The 9,777-nt window shown below is 39.4% G+C and overlaps 1 protein-coding gene across 1 annotated transcript; it reads left to right on the top strand.

Moving 5' to 3' along the window:
- The first annotated feature begins 248 nt into the window (after positions 1-248).
- Positions 249-9,683, top strand: CHMP5 (charged multivesicular body protein 5). The gene is made up of 8 exons (XM_053958106.1): positions 249-451; positions 4,303-4,407; positions 5,155-5,201; positions 6,778-6,871; positions 6,955-7,026; positions 7,986-8,094; positions 8,465-8,577; positions 9,083-9,683. Exons 1-8 carry the CDS (start codon positions 383-385, stop codon positions 9,131-9,133), a joined length of 660 nt encoding a protein of 219 aa, XP_053814081.1. The 5' UTR covers positions 249-382; the 3' UTR covers positions 9,134-9,683.
- The last annotated feature ends 94 nt before the right edge of the window (positions 9,684-9,777 follow it).

Raw genomic sequence — 9,777 nt, 5'->3', positions numbered from 1 at the left:
GACAATCTTGCCCTGCTGGCCCCACTATTCCCGATTCATAGCGCGGTTTTGGTACACTTTATATGTTTTCCTGGCATTTTTGACCGATCGGCTCAACTGACGATATGGGGGTGATCCTACACCGCCAGCAGGCAGTGCAGGCCCAGCGGCTAGCTACGGGGGCTGTGTTGAGGGAGAAAAGCGTGTCCGTGAGCGGGGGTGCTGGGCCGCCGTGCGCCCGAGGGCCGCTGGCCTCTCGGCGCTGCGCTGCCGGGCCGGCGCTTCCTGCTTCCCGCGGCCCCTCCTCCGCGGGGCGGGGCCGGCCCTGGGGTTCCGGGTCGGCCGGGAGCGCTGCCGCTGCCGCTGCTACCGGGGCCGGGAGTGACTCCGAGACACCGCCGCCATGAACCGCTTCTTCGGCAAGGCGAAGCCGAAGGAGCCCCCGCCCAGCCTCACCGACTGCATCGGGAAGGTGAGTGCCCGCCCCGGGGCGGCTGGGCCCGCTGAGCGCTGCGCGGCCCGGCCCGGCCGCCGCCTCGGCAGCGGCGGGAGCGCCTCAGTGGCCCTAGGGACGGCAGCGGTGCGTAGGTGTGTGTGGGGACACACTGCCGTGTGTGTGGGGACACACTGCCGTGCGTGGGCACAGCGTGTGTGTCCGTGCGTGGGTATATCACAGAACCACGGAATGGCTTGGGTTGGGGGGGGATCTTAAAGATCACCCAGCTCCACCCCCCCCTTCCACACCTTCCACTAGAGCAGGTTAGTCAGAGCCGCGCCCGGCCGGTCCCTGAGCACTGTAATGTGCGGGGATACACGGTGTGTTTTGGTGAGCGTGTTTGGGTGTCCGCACACGTACACAGGGATGTATGTATCTTTGTACGTCCGCACACCCACAGCTGCGTTTGTGTCCTGTGCCTGGGAGCACATCCCGTAAATGGGTGCGCACAGTGAGCGTGGAAGGCATGGCTCTCCTTATATCCCCATGGATGTTCTCAGCATTTCCATCTGCGGACTTCTCCGGTTGCACTAGCTAACTCCTGCCGTGGCACGTTGTAGCAAGGCAGGGGCAGGAACAAGAAGATCAGTCTCCCTGTCCAATACAGAAGAGTGTTCTGTCTCTTCGGGGCGAGTAAGGTTGCTGCAGGGTCGATGCCAAAGGTGTGTGCAGATGGACAGATAAGCAAGCTCAGACCGAGTAAGAAATGCTCCTCAGGAAGCACATGGCAAAGCACTTTACAACTGTTGTTGTGTTGGCCTGCCTATAGTGAGAGTTAAGAAAACATGTTAAGATTTACAGTAATTTCATAGTCTTTTTTTTTACTTTAAAGTTTATTAAGAAGACTGTAGCATGGTTTTGCAGCTCCTTTTGTTGTAAGCTAATTTTAAGAAACGAAGAAAGAAAATGGAGTTTCTTGAGTATTTCTGTCAGTAAACAAAGGTCAGTTGTGGTTGTGGAACAAATGTAGGTTAACTAAGCTTTGTCACTGGAACCTGACAACAGTTTCCGTGGAAAAATCACAGTTTTCCTCTCAGAAGATTTATTTTGCTGCCCAGTGGAGAGACTCTCTAAAAGAAATACCTAATATTTGTCATTGCTACCTACACATCAGTCTCTTCTGTATGTCACTGGCTGGTATGGGGAGAGAAAAGTGCTTATAATGTTTGTCCTGGTACTTTATCTTACTGACAAAAATTTGTATTGCTTTTTAGCAGTATTAAACCCAAACATAACTCTAAATATATTTTGTTAGAACAGTGAATAAAGCATCTGATTGAAAATCAGGATTAATTTTCCCATTGTTGCCAGTAAACAGCAGTAAATTTGGTGGATGACTTGAACTCCAAAATCCATCTGAGATACTAAGTGCTTAAATTTGTGCTTATATTTTGGCAATATAAGTGGAAGAGCAGGAAGCCTTGTTTCCCTCACAACAACGGACTCCTTATTAGTCTGTTAGATTTTTCATGCTGCTTTTGCCAGTTCCAAGTTAATGTTCATTTTTTAATGTTGAGGTAGATCAAAAGAAAATTTAGATAGGTGAGCAGTCTGTCTTCTGTTAAGAACTTGTTCAGTACTAGAGGAGTTTTGGGGTACATAAAAGTGTAATTTAAACAGATGTTTTGATTTGCAACACCAGGAATTTAGGAGGGTTTTTGTCCCTCAAAAAAGCCTGCTGAACGCAGTTTTGATCCTCTTCTAGTTGTTTGTAATTGCACTGTCTGAATGTTTGACTATGCAAGACAGCAGATTAATTGAAAAGAAGAATTTTGGCTTTATTTTATGCATGTGATGACTTTGGCAACCAATGATGAGTTGCAGGGTGGTTACTAGTGGTTACTAGTAAGCATGGGGAGAAACGCTTTCTTTTAGTAGTTTATGAATCAACTTTTTGTGGCAAGGTATGTGTAGTATTCTGTCTGATTTGTGAAAGACTTTTCACAATAGTGGAGTCTCTAGGATAGGTCTTGCTAAAACTACAGACATGATTAGATTGTTTATTTCAAATTACATGTGAATTATTATTGAAGAGAGTTGTGTGAGGTATTAAAAAACTTCTATTATTTCTTTACAATGTTAAATCCAACAGTTTGGAGGCTCAGCTGCTATTGCTTCTGGGGTGTTTTCTGTCTTAGACACATTTGCTTTACCTTTTGAAAGAGTCAAATTGCTTTGTAAGATCTCTTAACCATGCTAGTTCAGTGGCAATTAGCTATTAAAGGGCAGTTTGGAAGTTTATTAGGTGAGCAGTGATTAATTTAACATCTGTTAAAAACACAGACAACTCTTAGGCAGTAATCATGCCTATGTTTTGGATGTTCTTTCCTGTGTAGACAAGTTTAGTTATCTAAAATTCATTGCATTTAAAGGCAGGGGTTTTTATGCTTGCTGGCAGAGCATAGTGAGTGACTCAAAGGTGTCACAAGGCCTGTAGGAGGAAGGATGTACCAGGAAGTGAAGCATTAATAGTGTTTTTAAATTTTCTTCTTTGAAAAAAACACTCTAAATTTATGTTTTTTTTCAGAGTAGTAAATAGGAAACATAGGAACAAAAGGCTAATTGTTGTGACAACAGTGTAGAAACTCAAATTCCCTTTCTTTTGTGTAAATTGGGGCCCTTCTGTAGCAATGAAATGTTCCTCAGTGTGCCTTATTTTTGAGTAAGAGACAGAAGCTCTTCAAGTCCTAATGCACAGCCTAGTTTTTTCGATAAATTAGATCCATTCTCTCTTCTTCTATGTAGTCTCATTTATAAAAGCTGAGGTCCTGTGTCATGTGTGTGTGAAATTTTTACATAGTTAGTCAGTGTGGGAAGTTCTGTCTCTGTTTCCTTCTAATACTGCTTGAAAGAATCATATAAATAAATAAAATAATTTTTCCCCTGTGGAGGCTGATCTGAACAATGCAGTTAGCTGATAAAGATCTTGAGGAGGTGCCATGCTCTAAACATACAGGAGTCCTAAAATCACAAATTTTTCTCTTTCTTGCTATTAGTAAAATATTTGGATAATAGAAAGTTTAATACAAAATTTTCAATGCTGAAAAATTGTGCCCAGGCACTTTAATGTCTTGTATGGAGCGTTCATATCAGATGTTCCAGTCAGGATGCCTCTGGCAAATGCATTTTGCTGTCATAGAGCAGGGTTTTAAAAGAGTCACTGAAATAAAAATCCACGTAATTGTACATGCTTAGCCACACCATTAGCAAGACAAAATTGTAAATTTGCACTGATCTGTCTTATGCTATAATTGGAATGTCATTATAATCTAATCCCTAGGGAGGCTTCTTGGAATGAGAAGTTAATAAGCTTTATTTTGTTGTTTCCAGAGAAATGCTAGGGTAGTCAGTTCATTTTAAAAAGGTCTTTTATGAATTTGTGTATGCTTAGTTATGTAATTGTCACATTTAACCCTCTTATGGTGAGGGGTTAAAGTATATCCCTAATGAGAACTCTGGAATGCCAGCAGGGTACACCTAGAAGTTTTCCATTCCACTTTAGTCCCTGGCACTGTGTATTACTAAAAGTTCTGGAATGGAGAACTGCCTTGAGTGGGTTTGCAAGGGAGCATCTCAGAATGATGAGAACATGTTACAGTGGCAGAGCTTCCTGCAGCCTCACAGTGTTGTTTCTTGAGCTCCCTGTAGAAGTTACTTCACTTGATTCTGGTTCTGGATTCTCACAAAATCTAAAATGTTTATCAAACCAATGAGTGAAGAAACAATTCAGTTAGAAACACAACAGAGGCTGTTCTTTTTTTTTGTCCCATACCCGAATAAAACCTCAATGAATGTTGTTTTCTTTATTCCCCCCCTCATTATTAAAGGTGGATAGCAGAGCTGAGTCAATTGACAAGAAAATTGCTAGGCTTGATGCAGAACTAGTGAAGTATAAGGATCAAATGAAGAAAATGAGAGAGGGACCTGCAAAGGTAAGAATCTTCTGTGGAATTTGAGCATGAGTGGATGTGACTCACACTTCTTGTCATGTGATTTAGCCAGTTCATCAGGTTCTTAAAACTGCATCTTGCCCTACACATGAGAGAGAAGATCCTGCAGGATTATTTTTATTAGATGTACATCTTTGAACAGTGTTTTATTAGTTTTTATTTGTTTCAGAGTGTAATGTAATTCCTTTGTAAGAAGTAACTTATTTCCCTTTTTCCTCATTACCTGAATTAAGTCTGGCAGAGAGGCTGTTTTGTTTCTCATCCAAAATAAAAAGCTCCACCCTATGCCTAAAGAAGGAGCAGGGCAATCTGTTTTTCAAGAGGTTTTGTAAGTTTTTAAACTTACAATATGAAATGTATCTGAAAATAAATAGATATGTTATAGACAGTATTGTTCAAGTATCTGTTGCAGTATTATTTTATGCTGACCATTAAAATGTGTTAATGACAGATAGTTCTGATGGACTAAATTTGATGTTTTATTTTCCTTTCTGAAAATATATATCAGTAGCTAGAAACAGAAAGTATTTGCTATGAGAAGCTTTGTGTACTCTTCTGTTTTGTTAATCATTAGTGCAGGCCAAATGCTGAATGTAACTATTGTTAAATTCTTGGCACTAGTAACTGAGGAATCTTTTGGAAAACTTAAATCCAATGCATTAAGTTTAAACAGCATAATAAGTGTAAAGTCAGATATTTAATCTAATGTAACACTATTGTGTCTTTCAGAATACAGTAAAGCAGAAAGCATTAAGAGTGTTAAAGCAGAAGCGAATGTAAGTTGAGACCTTTCTCAGTTTGTGGTTAATAAAAGGTTGTTTTCTTTAAGGGGCGGTGGCACACTTTTGTCTTTCCAGTACTCTCCTGAGCACTCTTTAAAGCAAAATGCTGAAGAACCCTTTCAGAAGTATCGCCTTACATATTTTGCACAGCATATTTATGATTTATATGCCAGTATATAAATTTGGATTGGTACTAGATGACCTGAATCTGCTCATTATTACAAATAAGTTTGGCTCTTAAACTTTCTGAGAGATTGCCTCATTTTATATTACTAATTGATTACTGAAAATTTTGTATTTGATGACCTTGTTCTGGTTTACTGGAAATTTACCTGTTCTCTATGAACACCTTTGAGGACTTGAGTGGATGTAGTGCAGGTCATTATGTCTATGCAGAAACCCCTAAATAGACAGGATAGATGATCCTGTGGTCTGGTCTTATCTATTGTACTGTCTTGAAAGTGTCCAGCAACAGATCCAAAGGAAAGAATATCAGAACATGGCAAATGTTCAGGAATGTTTCATTGGAATATCTCATAGTCCATGAACTGCAAATCTTAGAAGCTGTCTGAGACAAAGCTCCCATCATCTTGTATTTCATGTCCCTCAGATGAATTGTACCTTTATGTACTCACTCAATTACTTGTTAAGTGTGACTTGATGCACTGTGATACATGGCAACAGTTAAGTATTGATAAACTTCTACAATCCAAAATATCTTATGGCAAGGAATGTGGTACTTAAGTTAGATGTTGTGAGGAGGACTGCTTGAGTCTGGCTTTAGAATTTTTTTTCCAGGTTTTTGACTATGCTGCCTGCTAATCTGGGCCCCTCATAATAGGCTATTGTCATATCCCTCAGTCATTTCTTTCTGAACTTGTGGAACTGAAATAGATGCACTCATTAGTTGTCCAGAAGGTTTTGCATGTGGATCTCCTTGTCTTTCAGGCCTCCTGCTTTGCATGTTAGAGGGACTCGCGGTTCATTTTTATGCTTTCATTCTTTTGCTTAACTTGATATAGTTTACATTCTTGATTTGATACAAGTTTAGCTTTGAGAAAGATGATTTCTTAATTTTTAAAGTCTCTCTTTTTTCTGTGGTTAGTTTTAAAGGTTTCCTTTTGGTACCCTATCCTTCTCCTCCTCCTCCCCCCTGCCCTGAAAAACTCCAGTGTGGAGCGAATGTGGTTTGGATAATCTGCCAATTCTTCCATTCTCTTTACAGCATTAGTGAGCATGGCATGCATGTCTGCCTTATGGTGATTAAACTTTTGCTGTATCCTCACCTACTTTGTCAGTCTAGGCAAATATAGTATTGCTGTCAGTTAAAACAAAGCTTAGTTCAGTAATAGCTTTGTTGGCTTCAAGTGCACAGATATGCATAATGGCCGGATTTTTATGAAGCTGTTTATTCTTCAGTTGTGTATAATAAGTGAAAAAAAAACCCAACAAATCTGTTCCTATCTTTAGACTACTGCTGCTGGTTGTTCAACTCTTAATAAATTAAGAATGTTTGTGGAAATAAATAGTGTAGTGTTTTAAAGCCATTATTTTCCTTCTTTTTAAACAGGTATGAACAACAGAGGGATAATCTGTCACAGCAGTCTTTTAATATGGAACAAGCTAATTACACTATTCAGGCACTGAAGGATACAAAGACAACGGTACCAGTTTGTTTATCTCACACTTGTTTAATTTGTTTAATCTTTGCTACATCAGAAACAAGCATGATGTTTCACTCTTCTAGGTGGATGCAATGAAACTGGGGGTGAAAGAAATGAAGAAAGCTTATAAGCAAGTCAAGATTGATCAAATTGAGGTGAGCTTTTATTGTTTAAATAAATAAAGAACAAAAATAATGTACTGAAATAATGGTGAAAGGACTATGAACTTCAAGGCAAGATGACTATTTTTGTTCACGTGAGTTTGTCTGCCATTTTTATGGGACCACCATCATAATTCCTTCCTGATTTTTCTAGAACTGCACAAACAGTGGTTTGCCTTATTGTAGTGATTATTGTTTCCTTGCTGAGCTAATCTTTAATCTCTCCTTTCCTTGCACTTCAGCATAAATGTTAGGGATACTTCCTGCTATGGCTTTCTTGTGCTTTTTTGTTTTCCTATACTAATAACGTGCAGATTAGTCCTTTACCCTCCCAGTTCAAGGTAGTGCCTGATGAAAAAGAACAAAACCTAAAACAAAAACACCAGAAAAACAAACACCCCCCCCCCCCCGCAGACAATAGCAATAAGCAACAACACCACAAACAAACAAAAACCCCTAACTAAAAATCAGCAAGGGCTGACCCTGACTTCAGAAAATGCATAAAAAATCTCCCATAAGATCTCTAAATATAATTTGAAGTATGCTGCAGTTAAGCTCTTACCCAATGCCAGTGTTGAATTCCCTTAAGTTCTCTTTCCTATTCTCTCTTTTATAAATGGCCTGCATTGTAAACCTTTAGGCAAGTATTGTTTCCTTACCTGTATTCAAGTACAGTGCCAGTAAATATGCTAATGTATCTCCTAAATTCTGCTGTGGCACAACTCAGGTTAGTGCTTATTTTCCAGATGGTAAATTTGTCTAAATTTCATACCTTTTCTGCTTTTCAAGTACTCCTGTCCTGAATGTGTGTGCTTTGACTTGTATGTACTGCTTCAAAAAAAAAAAATGGTTTATTGAAAAAAAAAATTAAAAGAACTGAGTGCTTTGTATGTTGGAATTACTAAACTGAGTTTGAGTAAATATGGACCAATTGAAAATTATTCTTGCTTCAGGACATACAAGATCAATTGGAAGATATGATGGAAGAAGCTAATGAAGTCCAGGAGGCGCTGAGTCGTAGCTATGGGACACCAGACATTGATGAAGATGATTTGGAAGCAGGTTAGGAAGGGGGAAGATGATTTTTTAATATGTCTGAATATAAAAATTATCATGCTGTCATACAGTGATTTTTTAATTTCCGTGGTCAAATGCTTTAAAAAGCTTTGATAGCTTTTTTTTAAACATTAAAGCTGCATTTCCTTTAAAAGAATTAACAAGAGCATAGACAAACATGAGATTCCAATGGAATGCTACAAGGCAGGGAAGAAGGTTCTCTCCAGTGTGTGTGTGTATTTCTCACTGACGACTGACATGAAGTGAGTCTGAATGTAAGCATTCAGGAAGAATCCTGAGTTTCTCTAAGAGCAGCTTTTCTCTTGCAAAAAGGAACTTCTTGCATAATGTTTCAACCAACATAATTCCATTTCAGAACTGGATGCGTTAGGTGATGAGCTTTTAGCTGATGAAGACAATTCCTACTTAGATGAAGCCGCATCCGCTCCAGCAATCCCAGAGGTCACTCCTACGGACACAAAAAACAAAGTGAGTCCTTTGCTTTTTAACAGCAAAATATATTTTTCTTGGTTTGAGTTAATCACATTTGTGTTGGTTGCTTGATATTTAGGTTCCTTAATATTTTGAACAAAAAAGTGTGCTTAATGTTATGTATGCTGTTTATGTATTATATGTATGAATGCTAAATACAGAGAATTTGAGAATACAGTGTACTGAGTGCTCTTAACTATGTTTAAAATTACTAGAATGTCGTTTTATCACTCCTGTCAAACACTGTCAGACTGCCAGTATAATTTAAGTGTACCATTACAGCTCTAGTCTTAAAACCATAAGAAAAGCTTCTGTATGTTTGCTTTTGGGGCTTTAATAGAGCTTCATAGTGAGGAAGAACTGATGCTCTTGTTTTGATTCCAGCTGTCACACAGTGGCAATTGCAGATAGAGACACTTTACAGAAGTAGTAAGGAAGCTTCTGTGAAATGTTCTGGCTGTTGGAGAATTGTTAACCCATTGCTTCTTTTTCTTTCCTACAGGATGGTGTATTGGTGGATGAATTTGGGTTGCCAAAGATCCCTGCAACATAAATGTTTCAAAAGCACAATGGATACAATGGAACTATACTTTTCAAATTGTATTAAGAATCTTTTTTTATTTTAAAATTCTGGAGAACTTGTCTTTCCAGTGTAACTTTAATATCACTACATCCTAGAATGCAATATGAGTGGCTGGTGGTGTTCTTTCTTTGGAGAAAGTTGTTTTACTACTGATTTCTGTTAGTGGAAAATTCATCCCAGTTCCTTCAGTGGAAGCAGTCAGTCTGATAGGTTTTGATTTCCGTATCTTATGGACAGAGTAAAACGTGAAGACTAGTGGTGGCTGTCGATAGCCGAGGTTTATTTTGACTTTGTATTATGTTTCTCTTTCTTGAAACTAAGACTGTACGTTGCTGCTTACTCTCTGTAAAATAGCTCCCTTATTACTATGCCTGTTTGATAAAAGAACTGAAAGCAATTTTTAAACTACTGCAGTCCTGAGACTTTTATGCGATTGTACTTGTAACCTTCTTGAAAACTGCTCGGGTTATCATTAACTTTATGTATTCCATGGACATATAAAATCACGTAGATTAGCAGATCCCTTTGTGTGGCGTTTTTGGCGATTAATTCGGTCCGAAGAACGGGGCAGCTGGCAGGTTATCAGCGTCATGTGCACACGGTTCGCCAGAGGC

This window comes from Vidua chalybeata, chromosome 1, assembly GCF_026979565.1.
Source record: "Vidua chalybeata isolate OUT-0048 chromosome 1, bVidCha1 merged haplotype, whole genome shotgun sequence".
Lineage (NCBI taxonomy): Eukaryota > Metazoa > Chordata > Aves > Passeriformes > Viduidae > Vidua > Vidua chalybeata.
This window is presented reverse-complemented; position numbering and strand designations above follow the sequence as displayed.